This window comes from Trichechus manatus, unplaced genomic scaffold (genome assembly GCF_000243295.1).
Source record: "Trichechus manatus latirostris isolate Lorelei unplaced genomic scaffold, TriManLat1.0 scaffold00059, whole genome shotgun sequence".
Lineage (NCBI taxonomy): Eukaryota > Metazoa > Chordata > Mammalia > Sirenia > Trichechidae > Trichechus > Trichechus manatus.
The window spans coordinates 7,124,800-7,142,957 of record NW_004443995.1 but is presented as its reverse complement, the minus strand read 5'-3'; the positions used below and the strand labels follow the sequence as shown (position 1 = coordinate 7,142,957).

The 18,158-nt window shown below is 35.3% G+C and overlaps 1 protein-coding gene across 3 annotated transcripts in view; it reads left to right on the top strand.

The window, feature by feature from the left end:
• Positions 1-18,158, top strand: part of DCLK2 (doublecortin like kinase 2) — a 217,033-nt gene that overhangs the window by 38,578 nt on the left and 160,297 nt on the right. For all 3 annotated transcript variants that reach the window (XM_004378832.1, XM_004378831.1, XM_004378833.1), the window contains exon 2: positions 777-1,111. In XM_004378832.1, the coding sequence (XP_004378889.1) occupies positions 777-1,111 (335 nt within the window). The remainder of the gene's footprint in view (positions 1-776; positions 1,112-18,158) is intronic.

Here is an 18,158-nt window from a genome sequence, read left to right as displayed (position 1 = left end):
GGACTAATCTTTTCCTTGTATCCTGTTCTCTTCATTCTCCCTTGCTCCTGAAGGGGTGAGACCAGTGGAGTATCTTAGATGACCGCTCACAGACTTTTAAGACCCCAGACACTACTCACCAAGGTAGAATGTAGAGCATTGTCTTTATAAGCTGTGTCATTCTGAGGTATGTTTTTTGAGCTGTTAAAACTCTTTGTTTTTCCAGTACTTCATTAATTGAGGAAATTATCCTTTAACTGAAGATAATTTAGTGAGCTATGTTATGATGTAGTGATTATTCTTTGATTAGAACTAAAATATGTAATTGGAAGGAAGAGGAAAATATAATTTCTTTATATGAATATATTATCGTGATATAATTCTTCCAGAATGAGATTTTTAAGTTAGATTATTTAATAGGCTTTTAGAACTAGGAAATACCTTAGAGTTCAGCTAGTTCAACCACTTCACTTTACAGATAATGATTCTAAGAAACAAAGTGTAAAGAAGTGAATTATCCAAGGTGACACATTTAGTCAGAATAGAAGCCAAGTCTTACTCTGCCCTCTTGGTCCAGTGCTTTTCACTCTGTCATTCATGTTATTCCCTTAAAGCCAGTTGAGGTGCCATTAAAAAGAAAGCGGGCAGGGAGGATGCCAAAGAAAAAGGGCGTAAATCCTGTCTCAGTGAACTTAAGTTTAGGAGTTCGCTTCTAGGTCTTTGGCATCTGTTCTTCAGAAAAAAAATGCTTCTATGGTGAGGATAACCATACTAATGAAACTGATTTTACTTTTTAGGTGAGAGTTACGTGTGTGCATCCAACGAACCATTTCGTAAAGTCGATTACACCAAAAATATTAATCCGAACTGGTCTGTGAACATCAAGGGTGGGGCAACTCGATCCTTGGCTGCTACCTCCTCTGTGAAAAGCGAAGTGAAAGAAAGTAAAGATTTCATCAAACCCAAGTTAGTGACTGTGATTCGAAGTGGAGTGAAGCCCAGAAAAGCAGTGCGGATCCTTCTAAATAAAAAGACTGCTCATTCCTTTGAACAGGTCTTAACAGACATCACTGAAGCCATTAAACTAGACTCAGGAGTGGTCAAGAGGCTCTGCACACTGGATGGAAAGCAGGTAAGATGCTTCTAGCTTCTCCTTTTCCGTCTTCTAAACTCTCCCTGTACCATGATGGCTACGTGTTTGACAATATGAACTCAGTTGTCGTTAGAAACTCTTCTAATAGTTCTATTCAGAGGTTTTGCGTGTGAGAGAGTGAGTCATCTATGGATGTGGGTAAATCACAGGAGCCAAAATTAAAGATATTTAACATTTTTAGACAAGTCTTCCCTCCCCATTTATGTTTAATATGGAAAGTGCATTTTAAAAGAAAATACTTTTATAGAAATGTCCGTACAAGTTTCACAGTGAACAATGAATGTAATTAATCAGCATTTCTAGAAAACGAACCCAAATTGCATGGAAAAATGCAAGACAAATTATTGTAACCATATACCAGAGAATCTGATGGACAAGGAAAGAAGGGCAAATTGCAAGACTGCATGAATACCAGTTATACAAGTATTGAGTTTTACCACAGAGTATCACTCCTAAAAAGAAACATGTGGTTTTTGAAGTATATTTTTTCCCTAATTTCAATAAGGTTAAATTGCTTGTATTTATATTGTATTAAAAATTATGGTTTCCAACATTAAATTTGTTCCTTCCCCATACTTAAATTTATTTTGAAGTGTTCGGCTCACATAGTACTGAGAATGTAACAGTATAAAACACTGGAGCAGTATCTTCTGGAAAAACACAATCTAAGTAGTTTCTAGTTTTGTAAGACCAGATTTAGTTACTAGCTTGCTTTCTGAAACATTAACAAATTATTCAAAATAAATTCCAAAAAATGCAGTAAATCATAACCAAAAGCAAACCAAACCCATTGACGTCGAGTCGATTCTGACTCGTAGTTGGATTGTGATGACCTTTCTAATGAATGAATTAATGATTAGAAAGCACAGCAGTCTTCTCCAGGGTATGTGCACAGTAAGTTGCTATTAACAACTCAGTTAATAGCACAGAACAACACAAAACACCTTCAGATACACTCTGCAAGTAAGTGAAAATAAGTTAGACCGCAGGAAAAAAGCAGATGTGATACATTAATCAAATAGCCGATTCTTGGTGGGTACAGGGAAGGTGGGAAATATAAGACAAATATTTAAGATCCAAAACCAAAGGAAAAATGAGAATCATAAATACACCAAATGAGAAAAAAAATAGTATGTAAATAGTAAATGCAGGTGAGATTTTAAAGATTAGAATACTGTGCATAGTACAACACTAAAATTTGGAAATCTCCAAATGAATGATGCTCAGGAAAAATATAAGTGAAGTAAAGACGTTGACCGTCTAATTAAAATAGTAACCATCGGTGTTTTAATAGTTATACAGAAGTTATCTTCAGAAAGGCTCTAGATGAGAAACAGTTACATACAAAAAAAAAAAAAATGAACTAAAGCACAAGCAACTCATAATAATCAACATATTAAAGAATAATATACTGTGAAGAGTAGGACTTAAGCCAAGAAGTAAAGGAAGGCTCACCATTAAGATATCTGTTTACACTTGGGATCTGTAGGATAAAGCATAATACACACATGTACATCATCCCAAAACAATGTTGCAAAGTCATTTGACAAAGTACAAAATTTATATTCAGTTAAATATTTAGTAATAAAAATAGAAGGCTATTTCTCTAATCCACAAAAAAATAATTCTTTCTGAAACAGAAAGCCAATGTATTACTAAACAAATGAGATACTGTATTTCTATGAAAATTATTTACAAGATAAGGATACCTGATAACCCCAGTATTTAACATTCTTCTATACATTCTTCCTGATTTTTATTTATAGTTTAATGCAATTTCAATAATAATCTATATGATTTTTTTTTGGTGGGGCTTAGGATGGGGGCCTAACAATATGATTTTAAAAGTTAATCTGGAAAAATAGGCAGGAAGGTTTTGGAAATAATGATTAATGGGCTCTCATGATACCAGATATTAAATCATTATCTTCACACTGTACAAAAAAATAAATTCCAGGTGTTTTAAAGATGTAGATGTAAAGATGGCAAAAAAAAGGGAAACTAAAATATCTCAATATGTTAAAATGGGAAAGGATTTTCTAAGCATAAAAATAGTGGAAAAATCACAAAGGAAAAAGCTGATTGGTTTGACAGCATAAAAATTAGAAATTTCTAGATGCCATAAACAACAGTTAGATGCCTTTATATTGAGTTTTAGTAATTTAAGATGAAAAGGGCTAACACTGTAATGGGAAAGTGGATGAAAGGCCAGACAGACAATTTGAAAGAGTAGAAATATGTATCGTAACCATAAAAAAGTTCATCCTCACAATAAAAATATAAAATAAAACAATGTGATATTATTTTTAACATTTAAAATTGATAGGTTTTTAAAAGAGGAAATCTGGTATTATTTTTGAATATACAGTGAATTAGCAATCTCAAATGATGAAAGTGTAAATTTTATAAGCTTATAGAAAGCAATTTGTTAATATATATAGCTGTTGAAATGGTCAGACTATTTGAACTAGTAAGTTACCTTCTAGGCATTTATTCTAAAGTAATAACCTGAGATACAGACATAATTATGCATAAGAATTTTCATCCCAGCATAAGATCAAAAGATTGGAAATAGTTTAAAATCCCTAAGGTAGAAAAGCAGTTAAATGATATTTCCATAAAACTCATATATAGTCATTAAAAGTTAAGTTTGGGGGAATATTTAAAGACAAAGGAAAATGTTAAGTGGAAAAAGCAAAAAACAAATTTTGTGTAATATGTTTTCAATTTTGTGTTATAAATGAAAAGTAGAGGAAGAAAAATTTTTTTTTAATTAATTCAGAAGGAAACAAGATTATATTTGCCGTCAGAAATGAAATATTTGCTGTTCTGATTTTTAGTTTCCCTCACCTCCACTCGAAATCCAAACCTTAAGCCCTGAGAAAGGAAGCAAGACTGATCACAATCAGATTTTAGAAATTAAACCACATTCTTATGAGTAAATGCTTAAAATTTTGCTTTGTGGCTATTAAATGTTAAAACTATCATTTTTGTCACCATTTTATGCCTTAATGGAACTTGAACATTATTTTCCATATGGAAAGAAAGCAGCATTTTTAAACTTGCAAATAAAATATTTCTTTGGAAAAAGTACAGATTTTGTTTTTGATAGCCCCAATTTTGGCTATCACATTTCCAGAGTACATGGTATCGTTAAAAGCTATAGCTTTCTTGGTGCTGATTCAACATTGCAATATAGGTGGACTTACTATTCTTTAAAACTTCGTCTGTTTTTGGTTGATAGGTGTGTTGTAAGTATAAAGAGAACATTAAATCATGCTTTGAAATAATATAAGAAACTTGTCTTATGTTTAAGATTAATGCAAGTCTTTAAATGGGCAGTGTTTATTTTCTTTTTTTTTTTAATAACATTTTTTTTTTCCCTTATGGGCATGTAAAATATCTTCCTTTTGAAAATTCTTCAGAAGAGGACAGCTTTCCTTAGATGAAGAAAGCAAAATGAGAAATGAACTAAGACCAGTTAATGAGTTATCCCTGCACAAAGTTTTAGACTGTCTTACATTTTATGTTCTTTTTCTGGATACTTTCTACCAAGATTTCCCGTTTTCATCTTAAATTAATCTGATCTGGACACAATCGTAGATATTTAAAAACTTTTAGGCAGTTCACCATGAACAGCCACTGACCCCATCCTGACAATCTGTTCCAGGATGTTAAGGAGTCCTTGTCATCATTTAGTCCCTGGGTGGTACACATGGTTTATGTGCTTGGCTACTAACCAAAAGATTGGAGATTCAAGTCCAGAGGCACGTTGGAAGAAAGGCCTGGTGATCTACTTCCAAAAAATCAGCCATTGAAAACCCTGTGGAGCACAGTTCTGCTCTGACACACATGGGGTTGCCAAGAGTTGGAATGAACTCAGTAGCAACTGATTTGGGTTATTTTAAAAGCTTTCCTGATTTCAGACATCATAGAGTGGCATGTGACTGTAGTGGTTATGCATTTAAAACAATGTCCTGTGAACTTTTTCTTGCTTCAGAATGGGTGACCACATCTTCCTAGTAGCATTGACTCCGTTTACAAAGTCTGACTTGGTTAGTACAAGTAATCAAATATATTTTATGTTGCTTTATAAAATCGTTTGAAATTATATTTTAGGGTTTTATGTATGTTAACTGTGGAAAGTTTTGGAAATAATGATTAATGGGCTCTCATGATACCAGATATTAAATCATTATCTTCATACCGTACAAACAATAAATTCCAGGTGTTTAAAGATGTAAATGTAAAGATGAAAAAAAAAAGGGAAACTAAAATATCTCAATATATTTTGTATGTAACTATTTCTCATCTCTGTGGAGAGCAGTGGTTCTCGACCAGGAGCGATTTTGCTACTAGAGGACATTTGGCAATGCCTGGAGTCGTTTTTTGGATTGTCAGCACTGAGGGTAGGGAATGATACTGGCATCTAGTGGGCAGAGGCCAGGGATGCTGCTAACCACCCTACAATGCACAGGGCAGCCCTCCACAATGTAATTCTTCATAAATTATCCTGCTCTAAGCCTCAGTAGTGCTGAGGTTGAGAAATCCTGATGTAGGGTAAGTGAAATGATTGGAAAGAAAACGATACTTGTTAGAATGTTAACTTTGTTATCAGTTAAGCCACATGCTAAGCTTTATTTCATAACTTACAATGCTTTGATAGCCTGTCTGTTCACTCCTCATCTAATTGAGGCAGGTGTGTTACAGTGTCATGGTTTATAGTCTTTGTTATCTTGGATTTCACTCTGTGGGTCTTCACTGTATGAAACTGAAGTACGGTCAGGTAGCTTCAGAGGGGATTAAATTACATTCTGAAAGATTTTACGTGTATTTAAAGTGAAGCGTAAGAAACCATGATTTTGTTTTGTAGGTTTTCAGGTACATAATACTTAGAAATAATACTATGCTTATTAATTATTTGAAAATATACAGCCTGTGTGTTTATAAATAGGATGACAAGAAAAAATGATCCAAAAGGGAAGACATGATTGTTTGCCTCTTAAGTAATTTTCTTTTCAGTTGAATTAATTAGGATTAAATGCTTCACTTGAACGTTTTTCTTTAAAGAAACAAAACAAAACCTACTTGAACTTTTGATTTAGAGGATTGTATAGGGAAACAAGGTTTACTTATAAAATTTTTGGAAAGTCAAACAGTGACTTTTTTATAATAAACTGCAGTGGGGGTGGGGAGGAGTCTTTAAAAAATCCTTTCTTCTGTTAAGAGACTGAAAGGTCCAAATACAGCTTTTGTCCACATGTATAAAAAATTTCTAGCTTTTAGTTTTTCCAGAAACAGCAGAGTTTTAACATAAAAGAAACATATTTTGTGGAATTTTGGAACAAGTTGGTTCTTGTCATGGGCAGAGGCAAAACAGACTCAAATTGCTAGCAGTTGATGCTTTGGGGTAAAACACTTCCAGACTTCGGGACTGCTGCCAGCCTTAAGATGCCCATGTGCAGGGGTCCCCAGACCCACAGCAGCCTTCCCTTGGAGAGCACGGCAGCCTCCCACAGTGCCTCCAACTTGTTGGCCATCTTAGAGCTTACGAAGTTTCTGCCCTCACTTTTTAAAATGTTTAACTCTTTCATTCGTACCATAATATAAATATTTATTTTGTACCTTACTTTACATATTCTGGCATCGCTTTTTCTAGTGAAGGCTATTTCTTTGTAATGACCTAACTATACTTATTTAAAGCAGTTGCTTCCCAAAAATTGCTACATAGAAATCAAATGGTTGGTAATGTGTTCATAAATATTTTTTACAATTCAGTTCATCTTGATAAAATTTTTGCTTGAAGTAGATGAGACAGAATTTGACCTGTGCTCCTTGTACTGTTTCCAATGAAAGCATTTCCGTTTGTGGAGAATAGAAATCTATTCTTTCTAATCTGTCCCACCCCAGGCATACTCATGACTCAAGAGTGTAGGTAGCCCTGCCCCATCACAAGTAATGAAAAATTTATCCCAAGAAGAAATTGACTAAGAATAACTAGTGGGATTTTCATTACAGCAGGAAGTCCAGGCATAAAAAAAGAAAAATGGTATATTGCCCTTTGATCCCTGATCTAAGCAGATTTACCTCAGAGAAAACTCTTGGCTTTTGATTTGGTAAACCCCTTTTCTCAAAGAGCGATCCGAAAAGCGGGGAAGAAGAAGGAAACTTTTCTGTATGCTCTTCTTCTTGTGTTCAGGTAAAGTTTGTATTTTTTGCCATTCTGGTATCCATTGTATTAAGCCCTGCTTACATAGTATCTTTTCCTTTTTAATGGGAAACTGGAGGAAAACACTAAAATTCTGTCAGGAATTACTGTGGTAACAAATTAGGAGGAGAGATATTTAAGGGAAACAGGTTTAATTCACAATGAATTATGCAATGTTAATGTGTAGGTGAGGTAAAAATGACATCACTGCAAACCTTTTAGCTTCTTTAATTGTTCCCTTGATGTCTGAGCTACAGTAATGCAATGAATATAAAGATTGTGTTAAAATTTGTTTTTTAAACTGAAATTTTATGCAGGGTCAAAGTTTGATACATGAAGTACACTTTCATTTTTGTTATAATGTGTTTTTCAGTGATTATAATAATTATTACTGTATATAAGTTTATTACATATGCATTTTTCAATGATTATAATAATAAAAAACCTGTTGCCGTCAAGTCAATTCCCACTCATAGCAACCCTATAGGACAGAGTAGAACTGCCCCACAGGGTTTCCAAGGAGCTGCTGGTGGATTTGAACTGCTGACCTTTTTGGTTAGCAGCCGAGCTCTTAACCTTTGTGCTACCAGGGCTCCACTGACCACTTGGAGTCCCTGGGTGGTGCAAACAGTTAGTGGACTTGGTTGCTAACTGAAAGGTTAACAGTTTAAGTCCACCCAGAGGGGCCTCAGAAGAAAGTCCTGACAGTCTACTTCCAAAAAATCAGCCATGGAAAACCCTACAGAGGGCAGGTCTATTCTGACACACATGGGGTCACCATGAGTCAGAATTGACTCAGTAGCACTGGTTTTTGTTTGTTTATTGAGCACTTACTGTGCTATTAAGTGCTTTATGTTAGTATTCTCTACTAATCCTCATAGCAGCCTTGGGAGATGGGTATTATAATTAGCACTTTGCAGTGGAAAAACTGAGCAAAGAGAAATTAAGTAACTTATTCAAGATCATGCAACTAATGGTGGAGCTGGGATCCACACCCAGGACTTGCGATTCTAGACCCTGTGCTCTTCACTGCAGTGCCGCAAGCCCTCTCTGCTAAGCTCTGTGATAAGCCTCAGTGGTAATGACAAGGAACAGGACAGATAACTAATAAGCTAGTCAGACAATTTATATATATATATATATATATATCTCATTTAGAGTGATGGCATTTTGCCTAGAGTAAATATTAAGTGTGTAATAAGTTGTGCTGTAAAATTACACTCTGAATAGAATCTTAAAATAGAAAAAGAGGCTGAGTGATTATTTGCTTGACAAAAAGATGACTGTTTTTTTAAAAAAAAAAGACGACTTATTATATAGGTTTAATTTTTTTAAATTAAAGGGTATAATATTGCAGAAAGTTTGGAAGATATAGGAAAAAAAAAGAAAATCCTCCCATTTTAACTCTGTATTTTTATAATTGAGTATAAACTCGCTGCAATCTAATTGATTCTGACCCATAACGACCTTATGGGACAGGGTAGAACTGCCCCATAGAGTTTCCAAGGCTGTAAATCTTTATGGAAGCAGGTTGCCACATCTTTCTCCCACAGAGCAGCTGGTGGGTTTGAACCGCCAACCTTTTGGTTAGCAGCCAAGCTCTTAGCCACTGCACCACCAGGGCTCATTTTTTCATATTTTCATATTTTTGTTTTTATTTAAGAGAGAACTACCCAAGTAAAATCAATACATTTCCATTGTAAAAATTAAAACAATTCAGAGAAATGAAAAGTGTGAAAGTGCCTTTCTGAATCTTCCTTTTATCTCCAACCTCACCCTACTTCATCTTTTTCTAAATTTTACTTAGTTTTTGTTGTTGAGAATAAACACAGCAAAACATATACCAATTCAGCAGTTTCTACATGTACAATTTAGTGACATTGATGACATTCTTTGAGTCATGCAACGATTCTCGCCCTTCTTTTCTAAGTTGTTCCTCTCCCATTAACATAAATTCACTGCCCCCTAAGGTTCCTATCTAATCTTTCAAGTTGGCTGTTGTCAATTTGATCCCATATAGATAGATAGTTCTTAAAAGAGCATAATGCTCAAGGTAGGCATTTTTTACTAGTTAATCTAAATAAACTATTGTTCAGTTTTAACATGACTTCTGGGGACATTTTTGGTTTAAGGTTTAAAGATTATCTCAGGGAAGTAGTTTTAGAGGTTCCTCTACCCTCTATGGTTCTAGAAAGTTAGAGTCCATGAGAGTTTGAAATTCTGTTCTGCATGTTCCCCCTTTTGATCAGGATTTTTTTCTGTGGAATCTTTGATCAAAATATTCAGTGATGGTAACCAAACACCATCCAGTTCTTCTGGTCTCATGGCAAAAGAGGCAGTTGTTTATGGAAGCAATTAGCCACACATTCCATATCCTTCTCCTATTCCTGACTCTCCTTCTGCCTCTATTGCTCCAGGTGAATAGAGATCAATCATTGAGCCTCGAATGGCCACTTGAAAGCCTTTAAGACCCCAGGCATGATTCAGTGAACTAGGAGGTAGAATAGAAGCACAAAACACATTATTAGACTAATTAACTGGGATAGCCCATGAAACCATAACCCTGAACCTCCAAACCAAGGAACCAAATCCTGTGAGATATTTGTACATAAGCGGTCTCAGCAGCTACTCTCTCTCTTTTTTTTCTTTTTCTTTTTTTAAATATATCTATCACACTCCTTTTACCAATTCAACTTTTTACAAGTATATAACTTATTGACAGCAGTTACAATAGTTGACTCTGCAGTCATACCCTTAATCAATGCAATTTTTCCATCACCATTAACCTCTTTTCCCCCTCTCTACCACCCCAGGTGGTAATACCACTAATAAACTTTGATCTCTGTTGCCTTTTCTTGTCTTATTATTTAAGTGAGGTCATACAGTAATTGTCCTTTTGTGATTGGCTTACTTCACTCAGCATAATGTCTTCAAGCTCCATCCATACTGTAGTGTATATAAAGACTTCATTTCTCCTACTGGCTGAGTAGTATTCTATTGTATGTATGTGCCACATTTTGTTTATCCATTCATCTGTTGATAGGCATTTAGGTTGTTTCCACCTTTTGGCTTTCATGGATAGTGCTGCAGTGAACATTGATGTACAGGTCTCTGCTTTCAAGTCTTTTGGGTATATAACTAGGAGTGGAATTACTGGGTCATGTGGTTGTTCTATTTTTAGCTTTTTGAGGAACTGCTGCAGTGTTTTCCACATGGCTATACCATTTTGCATTCCCACCACCAATGGATAAGGGTTTCAGTTTCCCCACATCCTCACCCACATTTATTACTTTTTGTTTTTGTTTTTATCTTAGCCATCCTAGGGGGAGTGAAATGATATCTCATTGTGGTTTTGATTTGCATCTTTCTGATGGCTAATGATGCTGAGCATCTTTTCATGTGTTTGGTGGCCATGTGAATGCCCTCTTTGATGAAACGTCTATTCAGGTCCTTTACCCATTTTATGATTGGGTTATTTGTCTTGTTAAGTTGTCGAAGTTTTATATATATATTTTGGTTATGATATTCTTGTCAGATATATGATTTCCAAAGATACTCTCCCAGTCACTAGCTTGTCTTTTCACTTTTTTGGTAAAGTCTTTTGAAGAACAGAAGTTTTTAATTTTTATGAGGTTCCATTTATTTATTTTGTCTCTTGCTGTTTGTGCTTTTGTTATATTAGATAATCTATTTTGAAAGCTAGGCTTGACAGCATTGCCTCTGGTTGTTCTTCTAAGATTTTTATGGTTTTAGTTTGTACATTTAGGTCCTTAATCCATTTTGAATTTGTTTTTGTGTATGGTGTGAGGCATGGATCCTGTTTCATTTTTCTGCATGTGGAAATCCACTTTTCCCTACACCGTTTATTGAAGAGACTTTTCTTTCTCCACCAAATGGACTTAGCACCCTTGTCAAAAATTAGTTGACCATAGATGTGTGGGTTTATTTCTGGACTCTCAATTCTATTCCATTGGTCTCTTGTTATATCAGTACTGGGCTGTTTTGATTATTGTAGCTGTATACCATATTATGAAATAAGGAAGTGTGAGTCCTCCTACTTTTTTCTTGTTTCAACATTGTTTTAGCTATTTGGGGCCTCTTGCCATTCCATATACAGTTGAGCATTGGTTTTTCTATTTCTGTAAAGAAAGCTGTTGGAATTTTGATTGGGATTGCATTGAATCCATAGATTGCTTTCGGTAGTATTGACATCTTAATAGGTCTTCCAATCCATGAACGTGGAACATCTTTCCATTTATTTAAGTCTTCTTTAATCTATTTCAGCAGTGTTTTATAGTTTTCATCGTGTAAGTCGTTCACATCCCTGGTTAGATTTATTCCTAAGTATTTTATTCTCTTAGATGCTATTGTAAATGGACTTGTTTCCCTAATTTCATTTTAAGATTTCTCATTGCTGGTCTGTAGAAACTCAACTGATTTTTGTTTGTTGACCTTGTACCCGGCAACTTTGCTCAAGTCCACTATCAGCTCTAGAAGTTTTCATGTAGAATCTTTGGGATTTCCTGTATATCACAATATCACATCATCTGCAAATAGAGATAATTTTACTTCTTCTTTTTGAATCTTTTTCTTGTCTCATTTCTCTGACTAGGACTTCTAATACAATATTGACTAGAAGTGGTGAGAGCGGACACCCTTGTCTTATTCCCACTTTCAAGGGGAAAGCTCTCAGTGTTTCCCCATTAAGTATAATGTTGGCTGTTAGCTTTTCATATATGCCCTAAATTGTATTGAGGAATTTCCCTTTTATTCTAATCTTCTTTAGGGTTTTCATCAAGAAAGGGTGTTGGATTTTATCAAATGCTTTTTCTGCATCCATAGAGATGATCATGTGGTTCTTTTCCTTTCATCTATTGATGTGATGTATTACATTTATTAGTTTTCTAATGTTGAACCATCCCTACATTCCTAGAACAAATTCCAGTTAGTCATGGTGTATAACTCTTATAATATGCTGTTGGATTCAGTATGCTAGTATTTTGTTGAGGATTTTTACATCTATATTCATAAGAGATATCAGCCTATAGTTTTCTTGTGGTGTCTTTGACTGGTTTGATTATCAGGGTTATGTTTGCTTCATTGATGAATTAGAGAGTATTCCTTCCTTCTCTATCTTTTGGAAGAGTTTAAACAATATTGGTGTAAATTCTTCTCCAAATGTTTGGTAGAATTCCCCAGTGAAGCCATCTGATCTAGGACTTTTTTATTGTTGTTGTTAGAAGGTTTTTGATCACTGATTTCGATCTCTTCACTTGTTACAGGTCTGTTGAGACCTTTATTTCCTCTTGAGTCAGTTTGGGTAGATTGTGTGCTTCTAAGAAATGCCCAGTTCATCTAGGTTATCCAGTTTGTTCCCAGACAGTTGTTTATAATATTCTGTCATAATTCTCTTTGTTTCTATTAATCACCCCACTTCTTAACAGAAACTACTAATAGTTTTATTAATGCATATGTACACATTGCTTTTACATAGCATGGCTTTCATATATATCTTTGTACTCTACTTTCTTGTTAATCATATTCTTCCATGTTATTACATAATTTTCATATTTCATACTTGAATGATGAATGTTCAGTGACTAGATATACCATAATTTATTCAACCTATGACTGAACATTTGAGTTGTTTCTCATTTTTTTATTCCTTTTATCTTCTGATTATCTTTTTGTGTATAGATTTTAACATTCTTTGGATCATTTCTTTTTCTTAGGATAAGTTCCTAGAGGCAGATTTACTTGGAGGAACTCAAGTATTTTGAGGTTTGAGAGATTCTGTCAAATTTGTAGACAAAAGTTGACCCAGTTGGCAATGCCACCAGTATGTGCCCTAGTATTTCTGTACCTGGGAGAAAGGTCTGAATGGTTTATACATGACAGCCAGATACAGTACATATACAAAAGTTGTTACATTGAAGAATGCACATTCTGTGAAATTCCTGTTGTGAAAAATGAGACCCATCTGCATTCCTCTTAACACCTCTGCCTTTGCTACAGTCTTTTCTAGAAATTAGTGTAGTGAACGGAGAAAAGCCAGTTGGCCTGTCTGTCAGCTTCATGCTTGAGGCAGGTGCTGACCAATTAGTCTGGAAGATGTTAAACTTAATAGGGAGAAGAAAAAAGAAAAGAAATTTTTTTAGAGAGCAGCTTACATTATGTTGTCATGTCACCTTAACCTTGAACTAAAAGACCTATCACATTAGTCGGTGTTTACTTTATAATATTTGTCTAGATGCTAAAAAGTTCATAAGTATATTTCTGGTATTTAGTGAATTCAGGTGACTTTTTTGCTTTGTGAAATTTTGACTCATAATTGAGTCAGGAGATTACTTGCAATAAATGTTTTGTAAAGCTAATTAATTGCTTTTGGTGCAGCTAACTTTTGGATTTGTTTTGTTGTTTTTGTATCCTATCAGGAATGCCAGGTGATAGCAATTTATACCAATATGTGTAAAACTAATATTTACAAGTTTTGATAGATTTTATAAAAGGGTCTTTTATGCATCATATGTTATCATAAAAACAAGAACAGGTGCAAAGTCAGTATAATAATTGAGAATGTATCACTGATATAGGAAAGTATTTAGTCCAGGTTGCTAAATTTATCAATGAGAAGTCTTTGGGGGCTTACTGTAGCCTTTGAAACCCTGTTGAAAGCTGTGGTTCTCCCTCAAAGTAATGCTTGACTCAAAATTTTGCCTATGAGCAGCCTGTTTGCAGATCACAGTGCCATTTAGGAACCTCTGCTTTGTCCTGCCTTACTGTTCCTTTAGTTGGGGAATTGCTTACCTTCAGCCTTATAAAACAAACAAAAAAAAACCCCAACTAGTTACCACCAAGTGGATTCCAACTGACAGCGACCCTGTAGGACAAATTAGAACTGCCCCATAGAGTTTCCAAGACTATAAATCTTTATGGAAGGAGACCACCCCATATTTCTCCCATGGGGCAACTCGTATGTTCAAACTGCTGACCTTTTGGTTAGTAGCTAAGTGCTTAAACCACTGCACCACCAAGGCTCCTGCAGGCTTATAGTCATTTGTTTTCTGTCAGCACTTCAAATAAATCATCCCACTGCCTTCTGGCCTCCATGACTTCTTTCTTCTGAGAAATTGACTGTCTCATTAGAATCTTGTCACTTCTCTCTTGCTGCTTTTAAGATTCTCTCTTTGTCTTTTGACAGTTTGGTTATAAAATGTTTCAGTGTGGGTCTCTTTGAGTTTATCTTACTTAGAGTTTGTTGAGCTTCTTGCAGAGTAAATTTATGTCTTTCATCAAATTTGGGAAAATTTCAGCCATTATTTCTTTAATATTCTTTCTGCACCCTCTCCTTCATCTTTCTGGGACTCCCATAATGCACATATTGGTATACTTGTTGGTGTCCCACAGGTCCCTTAGGCTCTGTTGACTTTTCTTCATTCTTTTTTATTTCTTTTCCTCTGAGTGACAATTTCAATTGTCCTGTCTGAAAGTTCACTGATTCTTCTGCCTATTCAAATCTGATATCGAGCCCCTCAAGTGAATTTATCATTTTACTTATTAAACTTCTCAGTTTCTGAATTTCTGTTTGGTTCCTTTTATAATTTCTCTTTGTTAATTTTCTCGTTTTTGTTCATATATCATTTTCTTGGTTTCCATTAGTTCTTGATCCATGGTTTTCTTAATCTCTTTTGAGCTTATTTAAGACAGTTAATGTAAAGTCTTTGTCTAGTAAGTCCGATGTCTGGGCTTCCTCAAGGATAGTGTCTATTTGTTTATTTATTTTTCTGTGACTATCCCATACTTTCCTATTTTTTATATGCCTTGTAATATTTTGTTGATAATTGGGAGTTTGGAATATTATATCTGGAAATCAGATTTTCCCCCTTCCCCAGGCTTTGCTGTTGTTTATTGCTGAGGGATGCAGTCACCAATTTATGTAGTGACGTTTTCATGCTATTTACATTTGCAAAGATTGTATTCCTTGTTGTGTGTGGCCACTGAAGTCTCTATTCTATTGTCTGAGCAGTCAGCCAGTAACCTGACAGAGATTTCCTTGAACTCCTGGAGCCAAAAGATGAAGTAAGAGAGGAAGAAAACAAGGAAACAAGGAAAGACAAAGGCTACCCTTCTAGTCTTTGCAGCTTGGCTCTGATCTGGGAAACTCCTTCAATGCTACCATGTGTGCCTTCTCAACTCTCTGTTCCTTTAGCTTATGTTCAGCTAGTGTTTTGATAGAGATTTCCTTGAATACCAGGAGTCCCCTCAAGCAGACAAACAACAACAATTAAAAAAAAAAAGAAAAAAAAAATACTCCCCAAGTCTTTGAAGATTGGTTCAGAGCTAGGGCACTCCAAAGCTCAGCAGGCCATTTACAATTCTTTCTTAGCCTTTATTTCTTGCTTGCACTGAGCTTAGAGATCAGCCATAGGTTAAAGTTTAGGGTCTTCTCAGGCCTTTTCTGAGCATTCATCTTCCCTGGTATGTGTGTAGCTTTTTAAACTCCCTAGTATACATGGGTGCTTTTGAATGCTCTAGTTTCCCAAAGAAAATTTCTCCCTGGCTTTATCCTCCCAGGCTTTTGGTGTTCTATTTTATGCCTCAACCATAATCTTTTTCCCCAAGCGACTCCTAGGGCAAAGATTACAAAATATTGTATTCTTACAATGTTTTTGAGGAATGCCTGCTGCTTTTCTGCGCTGAATGAGTTTTGAGTTAGGCAAAAGAAAGACAAGCACCTTGAATCTATCCTTATAACCTTCCAACCAGACAGAACAGACAAACACAATTCTTTGTGAATAAGATGTGCTTTGCTCCCTCCAAACCAGGGATCAGAGACCCACACTGGGAATGTAGGCTGTTGTCTTCAAGAACATCACCAGAAAGGGGATGAGGTAAGGGCAAGTAAAAATGCCACAGTGCTCTCCTTCCATTTTTAAGTTGCTTGTTTCTTTTGCTTCATGGAGAATAATAGTGCTAGAGTCAATGTTTGGTTTTACAGTAACCCTGAACAATTTTCCAGATTTAAAAGGCACTTGTGATTTTTTTTTTTTTAAGGTAAGGAAGAGCACCACACTTGAAATTGTCTAGCTTTCATGAACCATATCACTGTGTATTTCTAGGACATTTTAATTGTAGTGTGATACAGCTGCTAGACTTACAGCATGAAGTGCTGAAAACTTTGTAGTCATTAGAGATTTGCCTCCACAGTAGTTTAATTCTCTGAGCCTAAGGAGACTGTTAGAAATGAAGCGACACCTACCCAGAAGCATTCCACTTTTCCTTCGATGTTTCAGGCTCTTCTTAAGACCTGAAATACTAAATGTTTTATTTAAAATTTCCTTTTTTTTTTTTCTTTTGGTAATGATTTAAGCAGACTTCCCTAAATGTGAGTGTAAAGACATTTGATTATATTTGAAAATATTGTTCTTTTAGGTTTGCCCACATGATAAGCCATTAAAACACCATTTTAAGACGAGTTACGGAAGATAATTAAATATCTGTGGATTGGTACTTGCTAAAGCTGAATATTGAATGAAAACGAATGCTTGAAGATCGCTATCCTAGGCATTAGTGAGCTCAAAGGTACTGGTATTGGTTTATTTTGAATTGGACAGTCATATGGTCTGCTATGCCAGGAATGACAAGTTGAAGGGAAACAGTGTCACATTCATTGGCAAAAAGAATATATCAAGATATATCCTAAAGTACAACGCTGTTAGTCATAAGATAATATCCATATGTCTACAAAGAAGACCAGTTAATACAACTATTATTCAGATTTATTCACCAAATACTAATGCCAAAGATGAAGAAATTGACATTTTTACCAACTTCTGCAGTCTGAAATTGATCAAACATGCAATCAAGATGCATTGATAATTACTGGTGATTGGAATGTGAAAGTTGGAAACAATGAAGAAGGATTGGTAGTTGGAAAATATGGCCTTGGTGATAGAAAATTATACTGGAGATCGCATGACAGAATTTTGCAAGACCAGTCACCTATTCATTGGAAATACCTTTTTTCAACAACATGAATGGTGACTGTGCACATGGGCCTTGCCAGATGGAATGCACAAGAATCTAATCAACTACATCTGTGGAAGGACACGATGGAAAAGCTCAATATCATCAATCAGAGCAAGGCCAGGGGCCAGCTGCAGAACAGACCATCAGCTGCTCACATACAAGCTCAAGTTGAAGCTGAAGAAAATTAAAACAAGTCCACAAGACCCAATGTATGACCATAAGTATACCCCACCTGAATTTATAGACCATCACAAGAATAGATTTGATACATTGAACAATAATGACTGCAGACCAGACGAATTATTGGATGACATCAAGGATATCATACAAGAAGAAAGCAAAAGGTTATTAAAAAGAAAGAAAAGACAAAAATGGATGTCAGAAGACACTCTGAAACTTGCTCTTGAATGTAGATTAACTGAAGCGAATGGAAGAAATGATGAAGCAAAAGAGCTGAATGGAAGATTTCAAAGAGTGGCTTGAGAAGACAAAGTAAAGTATAATAGTGAAGTGTGCGAAGACCTGGAATTAGAAATGTGGAAGACAGCTACCTTGCCAACTGACTGGAAGAGATCCATATTCATGCCTATTCCCAAGAAAGGTGATCCAACAGAATGTGGAAATTATCAAACAATATCATTAATATTACATGTAAACAAAATTTTGCTGAAGATCATTCAAAAGCGGCTGTGCCAGTATATGGACAGGGAACTGTCAGAAATTCAAGCCAGATTTAGAAGAGGACATGGAACAAGGGATATCATTGCTGATGTCAGATGGATCCTGGCT